Raw genomic sequence first — 20,508 nt, forward strand, 5'->3', positions numbered from 1 at the left:
AAAAATATTTTTTTAAATATTTTTAAAACAAAAAATCAATCAGATACGCAGTAATATTTTTGCTCTTTTGCTGTGTTCAATCAGGCTGCATTTATGGTCTGTTGGGCATTTTGTTTCTTTTTTTTTTCTTCACGTAACATTGTCTTTATTGGGCTAAGTAAGGGCCCAGTTGGGATAAACTTTAACATTAAATTAAAGAGTTATAAAAAAAAATTATAGATAAAATTAAATGAAATGAAAAAAAATATTTGACATGTGTAACACACGTATTTACATGTGAGGAAAGCTGCCACATACAATCAAAATTAATCTGGAAGCAGAAATGTGACATTAAGCGAGCGTGCCAACACGTCACATCGATATCCTATGCGTCCTGCCAAAATATTTTTAATATCCATGTATTAAAATTGTTAATAAAAATTAATTAATATTTTTATATTAAATATATTTTTAAAATGTATATAGCCACAATTTGAAGAGAAAATAATTTAAGTGTATTTTTACATAAAAATAGTTTTTTTATTTTCATTACCAGTATATTAAAATTTAAAAAAATTTTAAAAATTATCAATTTAATATTTTTTATATCAAATACATTTTTTAAAACATATATAACCACATTTAAAAAAACAAAAAAAAAAACTGACTTCACAGGTCAAACTTTCTAGGAGATGTATGAAGTCACTGTCGTCTCGCCTCCAACTACCTTGCCATGCCCGGATCAAAAGGTGAAAATACAAAAATATACGATTATATTTCCAGAGATACAAATAAATGTTGACTTGTAACTGTTGAGATTTGCTTGCTGGGACAGCGCAAGCTAGGGTTAATTTCATTACAGTTTCTTTTGTTTTATATGAAATACTTTGTAAGAAAACTGACTGATTTAATATACTTTATCGTTAATTCATAAATTCAATTCATACAGTGAAACACACATAAAATAATTTATAAATAAATATCAACTTACAATATTATTTAACCATTCTAACCACGTCATTATCATTGTTGATGTCACCGGTTTTATTTACTACTTTGTATTTCTTTTGTCACCACAACACGCTATTATTATCTTGTTATTATTATATTTTCTTTATATTTATACTCGTCAAATATTGTAAAATTCATGATGTTAAAATGTTTTATAAAACTTTAAAGTGTTTTGTTTTTTAGGTAGTTTTTGTGGTTGTGGTTTTAAAAAAATATGATTAGGTGTGGTTAGTTGGATTTAGATACATATTTGGTAAAAATTGTGATTGATGTTTATGTACAACAAAAAACATGTATAAAATATTTGATTGTAGTTGTTTTTTAAAAGTGCTTTTTACTTAGGAATGTATTAAAATAATTATTTGGAAATGACCTGAAAATACAAAAAAAAGTTTGAAGTAAAAAAAATAAAAAATTTTTAAATTTTAAAAAAAGTATTTTTGAAACGCAAAAATAAATAGAGTTTTATGAAACTCAATTAAAAAAATATATAAAAACTGTTTCATAAAAATTGTGTTTCAAACTCAATTTTTTAATGAATTATATGATATAAAATATAATTTGATATATTATCAAATATCTAATTATATTTTTTACACCACAAATACAAAAACTAAAGCTAAACAAACGCAATTATTAATCTTTTCTTGCTACCCGAAGAGCCCGAAGAAGGTGTATATATAAAAAAACTTGCATCGTGTTGCCACATATCTACGTACAAGTCACAGGGGATGCATTTCATGTTTCACAAACGTATACCAATCCACATGACGCATCAATATTCTCCAGTGTGTTTTATTTATTTATAATATAATAGCTTTAAATTACTGATTTAAGACAGAAAATATGAAAATAGAGGGATAAATGGATTTTTTTATATATTTTTTATGTTTAAAACACAAAAATTCACTATAAAATTAATTAATTATTTTATATTTTTATCTTCTTACATGTAAATTGTTATTCTATATGTAAACGGTTAGTGTAGCACTAACAAAATTATATATTATGATTCTTTACGGATAAAAAAATATAGTATTGATCTAAAGATGAAAGAGAATTACAGAGTTATGGTTGAGTAGTTTTTATATTTATTTTTTGTTATATTTTAAATTATTTTATTGTTTACTTTGTTTTACATCCATACAAAATATAAACTGTAATTTTTAAAATATAATAAGAACAACGAAGCTATAAAAATATCATGATAATTTTTTTTAAATTTAAAAAATCATGAAATGAAAAAAATTTGATGAAACAACGGCCTAATTTTTAGGGTGTCATTTATTTGATGGAAAATAATTTTTTTTTCAAAAGTATTTTGGACGAAACACTTTTGTTGTCTTGGAAGAGCTAGATTTTGGACCAAACACGAGTCATTCCATTCTATGCACGTGTCTCGTGATCAGTTCAGGATTGCAGAGACAAATAAAAATATAAAATAACTGCCGAAGGCGTTACAGTAAAACCCGGGCCATGAGTTCCCCACCTAAAATAACACACAAGACCACACCTGAACTCTTAAAAATCGAGATGCCAGACGTCTGTCTCCAAGCTCTCTCTCTTTCTCTCATTTAGAGATCGCCAAGCCTGATGGCCCTTGTGGGATTTGACCCTTTCTCTCATGGTTATTTTTTTTTAATTTATTTCTAGGAACGTTGAATAGTTGTTGTAAAACTGGGGGAAAAAAATGACTGGTAAGTAAAATATATGTATGATTTTTTGTGTCTTTTATCTGCTTGTGGATTTTAATGTTTGTTACAGTTTGGCACATTCGAATAATTATTAAAGAATATGCTTTTATGACGCCACCCGCGTTTCTTTTATGTGGCTTCTTGACTTCCATCTTATTCTGGGTTTTTCTTTCCATTTCTTGTGCAGTTTTTGCAGCTAGCTTTGATATCTGGATTCGTTGGACCACTTTCTTGTTCATCTGATGCCTAGACTGTTGATGGATTTGGTGGGTTTTTAATGTTTTCTTTGATGCTCTTGAGGGCTTCTTGCTTGATTTGCGTGTCATGGTATTGTGCTAAGGAAACAATAGAAATTTCAATTTTTTTTTTTTTTATCAATTGGGTTATTGGTGATTGATTCTTGGTTTTCTAATCTGGTTCTATTAGAATTGAAGTTGTGCTGATACTTTGAAGGTTCGTAAGTGTGTCAAGTTTTGAGCTCTATAACAATAAGAAGCCTCACAATCTTTCGGGGCTCATCACTCAGGGTCACGAGTTATGATTGAGTGTTGTTTTGAGAATTCGTGATCTAGTTGGAATACAAAAATATCATAAGATGAATGCCGTGGAGAGACTAGGAAGGTATATCACTCGAGGGGTGTACACAGTCTCTGGACCATTTCACCCTTTTGGTGGCGCTGTGGATATAATTGTAGTGGAACAGCCAGATGGGAGCTTCAAGTCATCTCCTTGGTATGTCCGGTTTGGTAAATTTCAAGGGGTTTTAAAGGCGCGAGAAAAAGTAGTGAATGTTAGTGTGAATGAAGTTGAAGCAGATTTTCACATGTATCTTGATAGGAGAGGGGAAGCTTTTTTTCTCAGAGAGGTGGAAGGGGACGGAGAGGAATCTGTTTTATATCCTCTGTCCTCCAGTGATGAGACGGATGAGCAATCTCAAAAAAATAGGAGGCCAGCGAAGACAAAAAGTTGCAATTATGATGCCTATCAGTTGAATTCAGGCGACCAGCTTGATGGAACCAATGGGAGTATTGTGGCTAGGACTAATTCCCGCCGTTCAAGGATATTAGGGCTTGTTTTTGGACGTGGCTCATTCAAGGAGGATAGTTGCCGAGAGGGAGATGATGGTGCTGGCAAGGCAAGGACTTCACTGGAGCGTGCTGAGATTGCAGCTGATCTGTTGGAGGTGAGGTGGTCTACTAATCTTGACCCCACTAAGCCTAGGAAAGATAATGATTCAAGGTTTTCTGCTTCAGATGCATTGGAGGGTAATGGAGATAATATGCCCGCTATTGACGACAAAAGCCAGAAGGAGTCATCTTTGCACGATGCCATTGAAACCAATGCTGACCGCTGTATGTTGGCTGAGGAAACTGTTTCCTGCAATGTAGAGATGGGAAACGACTTGCAATCTGGCTTCATGAGCCTCGAGTGTTCTGCTGAGGAAGCTAGTGTAGAAATGTTAACTTTAGGTAGCATGGATCAAGTTGCTGAAACTTCCACAATGGCTGAAAGTGTTTTGGGTGAAAAGTGTGGGGTAGTATCTGGATTATCAAGAGATATTGATGAACTTAGTTCCCAAAATGCTGATCCTGATGTTAAAGCTAAGGGTGTCATCTCTGTGGTCTCTGCTCCCGAGTCAAAAATTTCAGGCGTCCCTGAAGCGTGTCCAGGCGAGAATTTTGGTGACAAACAGCCTTGTGACGAAAAAGATGCTTCTTTACCAGATCATGCCACTTCCGAGGAGGAGAGTGAATCCAGAGCTCAATCCTTCATTTATTGTGAGACATCAGAGAGCTCAATAATGAGGCTGAACTGTTATACTGAACAAACTCATGAAACACTGTACCTTGCTAGTGGAGGACCCAGGGAAGCACACTTTTCTGCCAAAACTTTGCATTTGACAGCTGAGCCACTAGCTGAGGTAATCTTCTTCCATAATCCATTTATTTCTTGTAAAGAACTCTTGGAAAAATGTGAATCTTATTAGTTTTTTTAATAAATATTTCAAAGAAATGGGGATTTTGCAACTTATTTAAATGATGCTTAAATTTTCTAAAGTTTAGGGAAGAAGGAACTGCTGTGAGCATTAGGAAATAGCACCTGCAGCTTTGCCAGTAGCTAGCCTTTAAAGGTCAATTCAATTCATTTGATTTTTTAACAATCCAAGCATTACAAGCTTTGACTCACAGGCTTGTGAGCCCATGAGTTCCATGAAGCTTTAGCCAAGCTTGTGCTCATGCATTTCTTTGCTGAGCTCACTCCAAACACCACAATTGTTTGCCTCGGCGCAACTCATCCCCATGCTTGAACTGTACCTTAATCTATTTTTGTAATTGATATAAACCCAATAACTTCTGATTTTTTTGACACTGAGGTATTAGTAGTTTTCCATCAGGACACGCTCAATCAGCAAGCTGAGGACATTGAGTTGAAGACAGAACACATTGATGCTAGCAGGAGTTTTTCTAATCAAACAAATCCATCTTCTTGCATGCATATCCATGATGAGGTGAACCTTGAAGTTCCAATGATAGTGTCAAAATCTGATGCTCAAATGGTTGGTGCTGACCCTGTGCTTGGTCCGGCTGAAGAATTAGAGTCAATGAGCACTGGTACCATTTTGAGTTTTAGCAACACAGGCCAAAAAACACAAGATGTGAAAAATAACGGCAAGGAAATTATCAGGAATGAGCCCCAATCTGCAGTGGATTCATTTGGGGGTTCAGAACACTTTTATGGTAGTTGTGGTCAAACAAAAACAGCTATTATTCCTGCCCTAGAGAGTTCAGAGGAAGAGCAGTTCATTTTCAGTGACCTTGATGAACTCAAACCAAGCAGGACTCAGTGTGAGTCGAATTTTCTTGGTGAAAAAGATGAAGAAAATGATCCTTCATTCTGTTTGGAAAGAAATGAAGAAATGGATGGGTCTTTTGATACAAGTGATGTATCTTGTTCATCCCCGGACCAGTTTGTTCAAGAGAGTAAACTGGCTGATCTTGAAACCTCGAGAGAAAATTCAAAGATAACATCAAGTCCCATTGGCATTCCCAAAGTTCATAGTGTTACTGATGCTGAAGTCTCTAGGCTGGTTGAATCGTTACCCAACATGAGGTCTCGTTTTGACAACATGGATGCAAATGATCTCCATTTTCCCTTAAGCCACTCGCTAGACTCCATTTCCAAATCCTTGGAGGAGACATTATGTAGAACAAATGAGTCAGAGTGTGTAAAGTTAGATACAGAAAATGAAATCCAATCAGCGAAGGAGCATTCTAATATTGAAGGTATTGACAATTCAGAAGATCTTGAAAATTCTGTTTCCAGCTCTACTTTTGGTAAGAGAACTTGGATATTCATGTTTATATCATTTCTATGTGTTTCCATTAATTGCAAGTTGTTTGGACAATGCTCTGAAATGAAAACGTTTTATTTATTTTTGAAATTTCTACTATGGGGTCTCAGTTGTTATATTAAGCACATGTGATGTTACAGAGAGAGAGAATGGCATTATTACATTCTATAGCAGTTCAGCAACCTCTTTAACTTTGCTTCTGCTTGGGAATTGTTCACTTTCAGCTTAACAATGACATTCTCTTCAACTTCCAAAAAAGAAAAAAAACCCCTCTTTAATTATAGGTGTATTTCTATAGTTCCAATAAAAAACAAATTCCAATACAAATTAGAGTGCTTTCATTCGGTAATTACTTGAGGCATTCAGGGTTCTGTATGCAGCAATCATTAGAGAGTTACATGCCTTGTCTTTTATGCAGAGATATTTATTTGCAAACACTTGTTATATGAAGGGGTAGGGGCTGAAGAAGCTGCTTCTCCAGCATTTGATTCTCAAAAGCTGGGCATAGAAAAATTTTCTATAGGTCCTGCAGCTGTGAAGGATGATATGCTTCTTGTTAGATTTGGTGTTCTTTACTTTCAATGTGATGTAGCTGCTCCCACTGTTATAGGGATCGTTCTATTTGGTGTTGAAAACATATAATAACAAAAAGGCATGATACCTGTTGACTGAGTTGAGAAATCTCTTGTAGGGGATTCATCAAAAGTGATTGTTGCTTCTGGCGGAAGCTGGAGAATTTGGCCTTTCTCTTTCAAAAGATCAAGGTCTAGGAAGATTTCACAGCAAGCTCTAAATGATACCAGAAGTTCTGTCTCTGAGAACATGTCAGATTGCAACCTTCACACAGATAAAGATTATGGTGTAATTAATCCTAAGGTCACCAAAAAAATGGTAAGGGCGAATACTCCAACATCTGAACAACTGGCATCCTTGAATCTGAAGGAAGGGAGGAATGTGGTGACCTTCACGTTTTCCACTGCAATGCTGGGGAAGCAGCAGGTGATTCTTCATTCCATTAATACTCACATTTTTTCAAGCTGCAAATTTTGAGGCCTTTTAAAGTGGTGATTGCTTGAAATTATGTTGCTTAACAGGTTGATGCGAGAATTTATCTGTGGAAATGGAACACTCACATAGTGATCTCCGATGTTGATGGGACGATTACAAGGCAAGTTTAATAAGATTTCTTACATCTTTTGCATTTTCAAATAATAATAAGTTGAAGTTTCATGTTTAAGTTCTGAATCTTTCTCTTTAATGTTTATGAAATGATGCTTACATGAACACCGTTGAATTAAGGTTTATAGCTTCTGTAGCATGAACTGGGAAGTAACTACTTTGAGATATTTATCAAATTTATCCACAAACTAATTCACATGCAATATAAAGTAGTATCACATGCATTCTTTAACATTAATTTGTTAGTTGCAAACTTCTCTCTCAAGAACCCCCTCCCTTTTCTTTTCATTTCCTACTATAACTTTTGTACATTCTCACTAGTCTTGAAGTCAAGTTGCATTACATAAATGCTTCCTTGAAACTGTCACATTGGTGCTGGTGATTTTTTGGGCGCCCTTGACTCACTTTATTTTACATTGTTATCACAGATCGGATGTTCTAGGTCAGTTCATGCCTATGGTTGGGGTAGACTGGTCACAAATGGGCGTTGCACATTTGTTTTGTGCTATTAAGGTTTGTAATATCTCGTCTTATGTGTCTGGAGTGCATAGCATTCATATTATGTTAATTGGTTGAGGCAGTGTTTAATATTGCATCTCATCACTCATCACTCATCACTCATCACTGTTAATATAGGAAACACTGGTGGCAGGCTTCTTACAGTCTAAACTGGAGATCCATCTTTTATCCCTCAAGTTTATTTTTTTCAGCATTTTGGATTGGTTTTGCTGGTTCCTTATCTGGCAGTGTGAATACAAAATTGCCACTTTCATTTTAGCAACCAAAACTTAGCAAAATGTCACATACAACTTGGTTAATGATTAGTGAAAGCATTGTTGTAAATTGTATCCGCACATGAACCTAAATTGTTTTCTTGTTTGTTACAGGAAAACGGCTATCAATTACTTTTTCTAAGTGCACGTGCAATTTCTCAAGCCTATCATACTAGACAATTTCTAGTCAACCTCAAGCAGGTGAATTGACTGTTAGCTCGGATTTTGAAATTAGAAATCAGGACCAAGAAAGTGTGACTGAAATGTCTTTTGTTTTAACAACTCATTTTCCCCCTTAGAGAATTTTTTCCCCTGATTTTCAGGATGGGAAGGCTTTACCAGATGGTCCTATTGTTATATCTCCCGATGGAGTTTTTCCTTCTCTATTTCGCGAAGGTAATTGGGATCCATTGGCATTATTTTCTTAAGAACTGGGCAAAGATGGTTCTTGAATGTGCTATGCACGTCTTGTTCTTGTTTCTGGGCTTCAGTTGTTGTACCCATCCAACAATGCAACTTTCATTAGTTCTATGAGCATATATTGATTTTTCTGGTGATGAATTAGTTTCTTGATTATAATGTGTGAACTAAGTATATTTTCTGCTTTCTCAGTCATTAGAAGGGCTCCTCATGAATTCAAGATCGCATGTTTGGAGGTTAGTTCTCCTCAATTCATATTTATCATGATGTATTCAAATCCTCATATCTGTTTAACTTGCAGCTGTGTTGGTCTATAAAGCATTTCATACTTAAGTCTGATGGATTTCTTTTGGATGTTTCACAGTAAATTAAAGGAATCTATTTGTGTTTTTTTAATTTGAACAAATTAATGAAGTTTTTGCTCTATGGAAAGTCTTTTGTTCTGTGGAAAGTCTTTTGTTCTTCTTTCCACCTTTTCAAAGCAAGAAGGCCTTAGAGTTTTCAGTAATGGACCGAGAAGCCTTTTCTTCTAGATGGTATATTTGTTATTTCATTTTGTTACAAACATCACAGATAGTTTTTAGCTTAAATTTTCTCGGCATTTATGTTAAGTAACATAAAATCTACATAGATAGTCTTTTCTCTCCTTTTCTTTCTCTTGTTATAGTACATGCTATCTTGTCTTCGTGTGTGTGTGTGTGTGAGAGAGAGAGAGGTCCTACTTACATTATAGTTAACTTCCTGGTAGTCCTGAGAAACTTTTTGAAATCTTTACTGGTACCTGATAGGCTACAGAGTTTCACTGAAGTGGGTGAATTTATGCTTTCTTCCTTGTTGCAGGATATCAGGGCTTTGTTTCCTTCCGATCGCAATCCTTTCTATGCTGGTTTTGGAAATAGAGACACTGATGAGATAAGCTACCTCAAGGTTGGAATCCCGAAGGGAAAAATCTTCATCATTAATCCGAAGGTAATTCAAGGCCTTCGTGCTTGGAAGATGGCACTGTAAGTGCTATTGATGCTATGATGACAAAGTTTACTTCTGATGGTTTTTACATTTTGCAGGGTGAAGTTGCTGTGAACCGCCGTGTTGACACAAAATCATATACTTCACTTCATGCTCTTGTGCATGGCATGTTTCCACCCATGACATCGTTTGAGCAGGTTTAGTTCCGTGTCCCTTTTCTACTCTATGATCATCATAATTATGGAGCTATTGTGCATACCAAGCTAATTAGTCAGACATTGAGCTTTGTACTAATGGGCTATTTTTGCACATCAGTTGCCATTGGAGGGGTGGCTAAGTTTTCTTAGTGTTTGTTTCCTGGGAAAATTGATATAAATTCTTTCCTTCCCAGCTTACAATGAGCACAACTAATCTGAGTTGAAGTTTAGCTTAAGCAATCTCAAATAACTCAGATAACATCACAAAGGCTGTGTCTGCATTTCCAGGCTTAGTTATCTTCCTTGGAGTGACTAATTTTCTGTCTCGTTTTTTTTCTCCATTGGGAACAGGAGGATTTTAATTCATGGAATTACTGGAGATTGCCTCCTCCAGTTATTGACATATGATGGCGTCAGTTGGAGATACTTTACCCGTCTTCTGACTATTGATATGGTTCTTGGCCATGTTTATTATGGAGTGTTCAGGTAATTTACATGAAATCTCTTTTTTGATGAATGAGAGAATTTAATTAATCAAAAGGATACTAAGAAGGAGCTTAACCTCTACAAAACTTTACAACGAACAAAGAAAACAGAGAACCATGCAGAAGTCAAGAAAGAGACCATCTATTACATAAAGCGATATGCTTGTACTGCATACTATTCTTCTGGAGCAAAGCTGTGTAAAATAATCTGTTATGAACAACCTGATTAAACCATCTTATAACAACAGCAGGATTAGAGCAAGTTCCACCATATGTTCTACTATTTATTTCCCTCTCTATATTCCATATACCGTAGCATTCTAAGCCAAACTAGCCTACACAGCAGGGAAGCTCGTTTTTGGTTGATTGCATCTGGCCCAATTAAATTCAAATCTCCAGTCCACACTTTCTGTTCATGCCACATTTCTGCAAAATTGAAGCCCAGACTTCTTCAGAGAACTAGCAACAAAAAAAAAGTGATCCTTGTCTTCATCACCATCTCCACAGAACAAGTTGGGCTAATGTTTCTCCCCATCAAGACTTGCCTTACTCTAGTCGACAATCTATTATGAATAGCCACCAAGAGATAAACGAATGTTTTGGTATTGAAAGGGACCACCGGATTAGATTTGTGTCAATTCACTCTGCTGCTCTTAATTCTATTAAGTTCCCCACTGTATCCAGAAGAGAACTCCACTTGGACTGCGTTTCCGTAGATTACCATCACCACTAGAAGTATCAGGATTACTGTGTCATTAAAGTGGTGTTTGAAGCGCGATCCAATCTTATTTTTCAAAAATCTTGATTTTTTTGGCTTTAAATTATTTTTTTGAGATGTTTTTGTATCGTTTTAATATGCTAGTGTCAAAAATAAATTTTAAAAAATAAAAAAATATATTATTTTAATATATTTAAAAAAAATTTAAAAGAATTTTTTACAATAATCTCAAGCACCTCAAGAGTTCTTTAACAGCCATCATTGCACCAGATCTAGTTTCTAGGGCCCAGGGGGATGCCAGTGGTCCCACTAGATGTGAATCGAATTACCATTTCCTACAGTGAACTCCATTTGATCCCGAGCAAAATTTCTTAGCTTAAAAATCTTTCTCCTGCTCTTATAATCATTAGGAGGCTTCAAACTCTAAAGGCTTCTGCCCTTACCCAGGCAACCTACAAGGAATCAAGGATCCTGATTGCTGGTTCCGTATACATTTTAGGATACGTGCATTGTTGTACTCTTGCTTTGTCAAAGTGACAGCAGACCAAGCAATTTTGACCGCGAGGAGCTACACCTCCTTTGTGGCTGAAGTTGTCAGTACATTTCATCTGGAAGAATTTCAGGAAACTGAAATGTGTTGCTTAGGATTAGTCTTTTAAGGAGGAATGGAAGGATTTAAACCGTCTTACCAGGACCCTCTTGTTTATTCTGTTGAAAATTTAAATCACCATTGATCCTCACATTTCAAGCTTCCAAACCCTGGCTTGGTACTGGACTACAGCAGGGTGTCTGAAGCCTTCTTGTCTAGAAAGTGAGAGCCTGCTCCTAGCTAATAGACCTGGTTTTCTGAGATTTAAAGATGCTTTGCTTTGGCAGACATTTCATTGTCAGGCCATGTGTTTCTATAATTTCTTATAATCTCTTCATGCTTGAAAATTACAGGTGGCCAAGACCGATCCCAAAGGCGGTTCCCTGTAATGCTTTTGTGCTGGGCTCGCCTAATTAGTGTTGACCTGAAAGGGATTTATGGAGGATCTACAGAGTTGAAATGGGTGCTGTTATGCCTATTATCCTGTTTCAACTAGGGTAAATGTAGAATTTTGTATAGTAGTATTAATGTAATCCAATCAACGTACATGTTTACTGGAATCCCATGGGGAGGGTAGGCAATGACTGGAAACTTAAATGTAAAATCTTCAATTTTTCAATGGATAGCATCATTCATCATCATTGGTTCAGATCTGATAGCTAGTTGCTTGCATGCAGCATGCCTTTTCTCTTCAACTTCTTGCTTGCTTTTTCTGGTGTCAAGCTTAACGTACGTGCCCTTTTATGGAATGCTCAAGCTTTAACTGATGAATGTAACTCAGTTCGTTTTACATTTATAGTCCATTGAGACCCCAGAATAGTTATTACAGAGGAGAGGTGAAAAAACAAAGCCGGAGCTACAAAGCGTACTAAAACTGCAGTATCTTTACACCCAGGTATTTTTGAGCAAACTCCACGAGATTGTCGATTTCACTTTCGTCAATAAAGCCATTGCCATTGGAGTCTGCAGAGCGTATTCCTGGCTTGCCTTTCCACCTTGTAAACCATCCTCCAGGTATGGCATCTTCAAGTTCTTTTCTGCTAATCTTGCCATCTTTGTCAGCATCAAATTTTCTTAACCACCGCTTGAACTCCTCGATGCTCATGACTCGTTTTCCATCCACCGAAAAGCAACAAGTCTTGATCGCCATTTTAGCAATAACAAGTGTTTTCTTGGGACTTCACACACTATCTGTTCGTTGAATGCACAAAGATCCTTGAAGGTTTGTTCCATTATATACAATCCATCCCGCACGTTTTGCATAAACAAAGTCCTTAGCATGAATTTTCTTATAAAAATGTGAACGCTCCTACCTTCATTTAGAATGAGAATCTCTTTAAAGCAATCTTAAACGTGTTTCTGCGTGGAGAAAGTAGAAACTTTTAGCGACAGGTTATTACGTGGGGCAAAGGTAACGGAGATAAAGAGGATGAGTCTTTTAATATTCACTCCAAAAACTATTAATGAGACAAATTTATTTGTTTTTTTATCTGTTTCTATGATTAAATATATTTTTTTCCCGGCAGTTAGGTACCCTCTAGCCACCTCTAGCATTCCTTTTTCAGTAGGATTTTAATTTTAATCCGTTCATCTACAACGGCATTACTATGCTTATTTTAGCTTTTATGCTCGACAAAGGCTTGACAGGTATTGTTCTATGCTAGTTCCCCCCACCACCACCCACCCCCCCCCACCCCCCACAGTATACTCCATATTCTTATAGGATTATTCCAAAATATAAAATGGGTAAAGCAAGCAATATAACGAAGCAAGAGGGCCATTTACAAATTAGCCATGTAATATAAAACTAGGTTTAGGATGGGATAATGAATAAAGATACCTAATTAAGAGCACAACACCATGGCAATATATTTTCCTCTCCCAAAACCTCGAAGTCCCATCAATCTCATCAGAGAACCTTTTGCTTTCTTTCTTTTATTTAGGCCTTTTTAAAAGTATTTTCCACTTTAAAACAATAAAAAACAAGAACTTAAAAACTAAAACTAAAGTGGTATGATATTGTATTATTTTTATATTTGTAAACAATAATATATTAATAAAATATTTTAAAATATAGTATTATTAGAAAATAATAAATTACTAATATATTTATATAAAAAATAATATATCAATTTGATATATTTATGCATATAATACTTTAATTTAAATAATATTGCTAGGAAATACATTCGAATACAAAACATGTTATATTATATAATAATAATACATTTTAAATCATATCAATTGTGTTGTAAAATTAAGTGTCAATGAAAAAATAATTTATTTTCAATGTTCTCTAAATACCAAAAACATCTTATAAAAAAATTCTACTATTTTGTTTTTTTTTTTTAAATCAATAACTCAAAATGTATTATTTTCTAACTCATCTTCTTTGACATGTACAACGATCAGAAAATGATTTCAAGCCCATTTTTCATTATACAACATGTTAATATATTACTTAAAAAATATTTAAAAAGGCTGTATATTTATAATATTATATTTAAAATATTTATATTATATGCATATTTTTTAATTATATCTCCTTTTCATTTAATGTTTTTATATATATATATATATATAAACTTGAAAAAAAATAAAATATTAATAAGTAATTCTTCAACTCATTTTTTATATTATAGTCAAATATTGAGAATTATTTTTTAACTCATTTTAAATAGCACTATTACTCGTAAAAAAATAATTCACTTTTTAGAAATTTAATTTTTCTAAAAACCATTTTTTTTTTTTGTAAAAAACATACTTTACAGCCTCGATTTATTATCATCGTGTTATTTGATATATATAAAAATCACCTGTAACGGGGCATCCCATGATTAACCGGCAAGGATCATTTGTTTTTGCTTTAATGAATTCAACAAATTTTTTTTTTGCTAATGTGGTAGGTTGGCAAAGCATATTTTGTTAAAGAGAGGTAAGGGGATGAATCTCAAACCTTGTGAATTTTCTTTAGAGCAATCCATTTCTCATTATAGATTTTTTTTTATTAGCCTTCTTTTTTTAATCACAATTTATTAGTCTCGGCTACCTCCATTGTGTTCGCCTTTTCCATCCTTCGAAAAAGAAGTAAGATTTCCTTTACTATTTTGAGAATAAACGTGGCATGTGAATAGAGATGATAAATACTTCACCCGGTTTCTATCATATTGTATGTATTATCTATAAATTTATATATCTATACCATATCTAAATACAATTTATTGTTTAAAATAAAATAATAATATATATTTAAGGTTATATTCTTATATAAAATGAAAAATATTATACGTATATAAAGCATGCATATATTATATATTATATAAGATTAAAAAATTATAAATTTTTTATATATGCATAGCTCATTCATGCCAATTTAACTTTAACTCGATGAAAACAGAGTCAAATCTATTCAAGGTAATAAAATTTATAAATATCATCAATCCCGAGACTTGATTTAAATTCATTCCAATATATATAATATATATATATTGGAATGAATTTAAATCAAGTCTCGGGATTGATGATATTTATAAATTTTATTACCTTGAATAGATTTGACTCTGTTTTCATCGAGTTAAAGTTAAATTGGCATGAATGAGCTCTCTTTTTCCTTTTATTTTTGTCTTCTTTTTATTTCTGTTTGGGCCGAGTCTTTTATTTTTGGACTTCTTTTTGGTTGAGAGAGAGCTTTCTAAAACTAAGATAAGAATATGTTTAGTAATATTTTTTTATTTTTTTTGAAATTATTTTTGATATTAGTATATTAAAATAATTTAAAAATATTAAAAACATATTAATTTAAAAAAAATAAAAAAATTTAAATTTTTTAAAAACATTTTTAAAACGTAAAAAACAAACTCCTAAGCTTTTAAGCAGCAGGCTATTCGGTCCCTTTATGCTTAATATTTTATTAGTCTCAGCTCAAATATCTGAGTCTTATATCCCAAAACCCACCTCGAATTTGGTAGGTCTATAATCTCATGCTGGACCCATCAATTAAAACGGAGAACACTGATTTGATGAATTTAACAGTTTAATGCTCTCAGATGTTCTTGCTTGGAGAAGAACCCTTTCCTTTTTTTAGGTTAGAAATCTATTGAAAAAGGAAGATATTTTGGTGATCTATTTTTTTTTCCAACGTTTTAATGCTCTCGTATGTTCAACCTCACTATTATGCTTGAATTAAAAGAGGTAGATTATCTGGAGAAAAAAAAGGGTTAAGTTGTTGATATGTTTATCAATTAAATTGAATCCTAGTCATAATTGGTTCAATGGATAGCATCATTCGTCATCATTAATGGGTTCAGATCTGATAGCTAGTTGCTTGCATGCAGCATGCCTGTTCTCTTCAACTTCTTGCTTGCTTTTCTGGTGTCAAGCTTAACGTACGTGCCTTTTTATGGAATGCTCAAGCATTAACTGATGAATGCAACCGATCAGTTCGTTCTACATTTATTGTCCACTGAGATCCCAGCATAGTAATTACAGAGGAGAGGGAAAAAGATAATGTGGAGCAACTAAGTCCGGTGATCAGAGAGGAGGTGGTTGAGCCGTATGGCCAGTGGATGCTGGCAAAAAAGGCAAGGCGAAAAGCCAGCAGTAGATTGAATCCCAAAGAGGGGAATAAGCCGCGAAATCAGGGACAATCTATTAAGGCTGAAGTGTCGAACTTGGTTGCAAACGAAGAGAATATGGAGGAAGGGAAACCAGCAAGGAAATAGAGGTGATGAGGAAGGGAATACCGAAGATCATGGAACTGTTATGGTAGTTTCAAGCAAAGCAACGACCCAACTTGGGGACTTATTTGGGGGTGGAGAGGACCCGAGAGAATAAAGAGCTTCATGTTGATGATTGCGTATAACGGAGTGATGAACAATGAGGTAAGGTTTGCTAGACACTTGACCGGTAACCCCTACTGCTCTATTTGTCCATCATCTGTCGAGTCAATATTGCATGTGCTTGAGATTGTACAACAGCCCAGAGCATTTGGAAAATGTTCGTTAAATCGAAGTAACGGGGAGAAATTTTCAATGCCACCCTGATGCCGTGGCTAATCAATAACCTATCAGACGGTTTTTGGAGAGATAGATGATCATAATGACATTACCACTGCAACCATCAGAGGTATGGTACAAGAAATTAGAAGAGCATGGGAGGAGGAAGCTAAACCAGAAATGCGAGATAGACATGTGAGCATGGTGGGATGGAAGTATCCTCCGGATGAATGGGCAAAGTTGAATGTAGATGGATGTATGAAGACAGTGGATGCTAACTACACTATGGTTAATAGAGAGCGAAGGAGATCCTGTCAAGGAAATGGGAAGTTAGAGTTCAACACACATTTAGAAAGGCCAATACAGCAGCAGCAGATTGGTTATCAAACTTCGGTTCGATGAAATGTCCATATAGGAGGGACAATTGGATCATAGATGACCCACCCATAGGTTTATTTTCAATTTTGTATTTTAACCTTACTGGGTCCATGTTACCTCGATTATTCTAATTCTTGGGCGATAAGCCTTGATTTTCGAGAGAGAAGAAAAAAAACCAAACTAAACGTCCTTTAACTGCAGTATCTTTACACCTAGGTATTTTTGAGCGAACTCCACGAGATTGTTGATTTCACTTTCGTCAATAAAGCCATTGCCATTGGAGTCTGCAGAGCGTATTCTTCGCTTGCCTTTCCACCTTGTAAACCATCCTCCAGGTATGGCATCTTCAAGTTCTTTTCTGCTTAACTTGCCATCTTTGTCAGCATCAAATGTTTTTAACCACCGCTTGAACTGCTCGATGCTCATGACTCGTTTGCCATCCACCGAAATGCAACAAGTCTTGATCGCCATTTTAGCAATAACAAGTGTTTTCTTGGGACTTCACACTTTCTGTTTGTTGAATGCACAAAGATCCTTGAAGGTTTGTTCCATTATATACAATCCATCCCGCACGTTTTGCTTACATAAAATCATTAGCATGATTTTTCTTATAAAAATGTGAACGCTCCTAACTTCATACCTTTATTTAGAATGAGAATCTCATAAAGCCAATCTTTAACTTGTTTCTGCACAGCCTATAGTGCAGAAAGTAGAAACTACATAATAATCGGTTCTTTATCCTATCACTTTGCATATATATGTTTTTCAGCGATTAGGCATCCTCTAGCCACCTTTAGCATTCCTTTTTTTTTTTATTAGGATCTTAAGCAGTTCATCTACTAAATTAAGCACTGCTACGCTTAGTTTGGTTATTATGCTCGACAAAGGGTAGACAGGTACTATTCCATAATTGTACCCCAGCACTAGTATACTCGGTGCAAGAAGGCCATTTCCGAATTAGCCAATCTTTAACTTGTTTCTGCACAGCCTATAGTGCAGAAAGTAGAAACTACATAATAATCGGTTCTTTATCCTATCACTTTGCATATATGTTTTTCAGCGATTAGGCATCCTCTAGCCACCTTTAGCATTCCTTTTTTTTTATTAGGATCTTAAGCAGTTCATCTACTAAATTAAGCACTGCTACGCTTAGTTTGGTTATTATGCTCGACAAATGCTAGACAGGTATTATTCCATAATTGTACCCCAGCACTAGTATACTCGGTGCAAGAGGGCCATTTCCGAATTAGCCAAGGAGTAGAAAATTAGGTTGAGAATGGGATAATGAATAAAGATACAATATATTTTCCCCTCCCGAAACCTCGAAGTCCCATCGATCTGATCAGACAATCTTTTGCTCCCTTCTTTAATTTAGTATTTGTTCTCATCGTATTATTTGATATATCAAGAAATCACCTGTAACGGGGCATCTCATGTCATACTTGTAAGAATCATTTGCTTTCATGGATCAATAATTTTTTTTTGCAAAGGTGGTATGTTGGCAAAGCATATTTTGTTAAAGAGAGGTGAGGGGATGAATCTCAAACCTTGTGAATTTTTTTTAGAGCAATCCATTTATCATTATAGATTTCTTTTTATTAGCCTTCTTTTTTTAATCACAATTTATTGGTCTCTGCGATCGTGATTGTCTTTTTCATCCTTAAAAAAAATTGACATTTATTAAATATATCTATATTTTATTCATTGATTTTTTTTTTGTATATATATATATATTAGATAACTCGAGTTAAGTTTAAAAATATAAATATTTTATCTATTACTCACATTCGCATCTACATAGAATGAGTCTTAATTTCTCCTCTGATTTTATCTTTTTTTTTTTATTGAGCTGGGTCTTTCACTTTCTGTTGAGACACAACTTTCCAAGAGTCCATGAAGCCTTTAAATGGGATATTAGGCCCTTTATGCTTAATATTGCTACAAGAAAACCCAAATATCTAAATTTTATATCCCAAAACCCACGAATTATTTGGTAGGCTCTATAATCTCTTGTTAGACCCATAAATTTGATGGTTGGTAATTTTTTTTATTAACGTAGTTGTTCGGATCAGTTTTTGCGTGCCTCGATTAATCTTACGGGTCCTAAAGTTAACGACCATGTAAGCCTCCAGTGGCCATCATATTAACAATCACAGGGCTCGAATTTAAGATTACAGGGAGAACAAATCTCTTAGTTCTAATTTCTTAACACTGAGCCACCTACTAGAAGATTAAACTATTGATTCGATGAATTTAACATTTTAATGCTCTCATATGTTGTTCGGATAAGAATCCTTTCCTTTTTTAGGTTATAAATCTATTGAAAAGGGAAAATATTTTTGTGATCTTTTTTTTTTATTAACATTTTAAAGCTCTTATGTGTTCCAAACATCACTATTATATTTGAATAAAAAGAGGTCGATTAGGTGGAGAGAGAGAAAAAATTAAGTTGTTGATATGTTTATCAAATTAAATGATATTCAATTAATTTGAATATAATAATTTATATTTAAATAATATAATGAAATATGATAAAAAATAAAAACATGAGATGATTCAATTTCATCTTGATTATTTAGTCTTTTCTCTCTCTCACTAAGTTGATTATTTTTGGACATACATCTCATTCAAGTCAAACTTATTTTTATATATCTGCCCTGTTCTTTTATGATTTCTTTTAAATTAAATGGGGTCAATTTCTCGCTAAAATTACATTTTATGTAATCATTAACTAATGATTTTTAAAATCTCAATAGTGTCACAATTGACATTTTTCCTATAATTTCTTTTTTTCATATTTTCGTAGTTCAAATTATTGGCCGTGAACACATCTCTCTCTCTCTCTCTCTCTCTCTCTCTCTCTCTCTCTCTCTCTCTCTCTCTATATATATATATATATATATATATATATATATATATATATATATATATGCATTCTCGTTAATTTGAAGCAAGAACATCGATAATTAGTAGAGAATACATATTATTCAATTTTTCTTTTTATCACACAGTGACACTACGAAGGCACCATAATAGTAGAGTGACAATATAAAAGGCACATGCAATATCAAAAGATAATTTTGATACCCAAGTTCTTATGAGCAAAATCCACTAGGTTACGGATTTCACTGTCATCAACGAAGCCATTGCCATTGGAGTCAGCTGACCATACCCCCCACTTGGCCTTCCAACTAGCAAACCATCCTCCGTGGCGACGGACAGCGGCGGAGAGTTCATCTTTGCTTATCTTGCCATCTTTATCATCGTCAATTTCTTTCAGCATCCACTCCTTGAACTCCTCCAAGGTCATTATACTAGTATTAACACGACGAAGATTCTTGATTCCCATTATTTTTAGAAATAATGAACTAAGCGTGTACTTGTATCTTTTGGAGAGTACAATTTTTTGCTGAATGCAAGTTTATGAAGGCTTCTCATATTTATACTACTCAATCTCCCTTCCCCCTCCACATTTTTTGGAAATATAGAATAAATATAAACTAATATTTCATGTCTTAATCGATCATGCTTTCTTCCAGGATAAGAATATCTTATTAAAGTGATCGAAACGTGTATTTGAAGAGCCTTAAAAAGAAATGAGAATTAATATTTATTTCTTGAAGCCGGAAACGGCATTTATACTAGTTAATTTCATGGAAAAAAGAAGGAATAAATACTTAGTTAATTGTAAACTTGACATGTATCTTCCGAGTTGCTAAACAAGTATCTGCTTCCCTACGTTCTTCTCAATCACTTTCAAATTACCACCTGAT

General features: G+C 34.2%; 2 protein-coding genes across 7 annotated transcripts; one reads left to right on the top strand and one right to left on the bottom strand.

The window, feature by feature from the left end:
* The first annotated feature begins 2,466 nt into the window (after positions 1 to 2,466).
* Positions 2,467 to 12,004, top strand: LOC133682354 (phosphatidate phosphatase PAH2-like). 6 transcript variants are annotated; one of them, XM_062105663.1, is made up of 14 exons: positions 2,467 to 2,687; positions 2,872 to 2,950; positions 3,111 to 4,605; positions 5,080 to 6,019; positions 6,728 to 7,035; positions 7,131 to 7,204; positions 7,644 to 7,728; positions 8,103 to 8,189; positions 8,312 to 8,384; positions 8,601 to 8,644; positions 9,249 to 9,377; positions 9,473 to 9,571; positions 9,923 to 10,057; positions 11,717 to 12,004. In XM_062105663.1, the coding sequence occupies exons 3-13, from the start codon at positions 3,280 to 3,282 to the stop codon at positions 9,977 to 9,979; spliced, it is 3,222 nt and encodes a 1,073-aa protein (XP_061961647.1). In that variant the 5' UTR covers positions 2,467 to 2,687; positions 2,872 to 2,950; positions 3,111 to 3,279; the 3' UTR covers positions 9,980 to 10,057; positions 11,717 to 12,004. The 6 variants fall into 6 exon arrangements, with proteins under 6 accessions (XP_061961647.1, XP_061961648.1, XP_061961645.1 ...); XM_062105664.1 differs by having other exon boundaries at positions 2,881 to 2,950; XM_062105661.1 differs by having other exon boundaries at positions 2,881 to 4,605.
* A 7,697-nt stretch (positions 12,005 to 19,701) lies between these two features.
* On the bottom strand, positions 19,702 to 20,160 carry LOC133683073 (calcium-dependent protein kinase 10-like). Its single transcript, XM_062106585.1, has one exon. The coding sequence runs from the start codon at positions 20,082 to 20,084 to the stop codon at positions 19,803 to 19,805; it is 282 nt and encodes a 93-aa protein (XP_061962569.1). The 5' UTR covers positions 20,085 to 20,160; the 3' UTR covers positions 19,702 to 19,802.
* Positions 20,161 to 20,508: the final 348 nt, after the last annotated feature.

The sequence above is a fragment of the Populus nigra genome, chromosome 2 (genome assembly GCF_951802175.1).
Source record: "Populus nigra chromosome 2, ddPopNigr1.1, whole genome shotgun sequence".
Classification (NCBI taxonomy): Eukaryota; Viridiplantae; Streptophyta; class Magnoliopsida; order Malpighiales; family Salicaceae; genus Populus; species Populus nigra.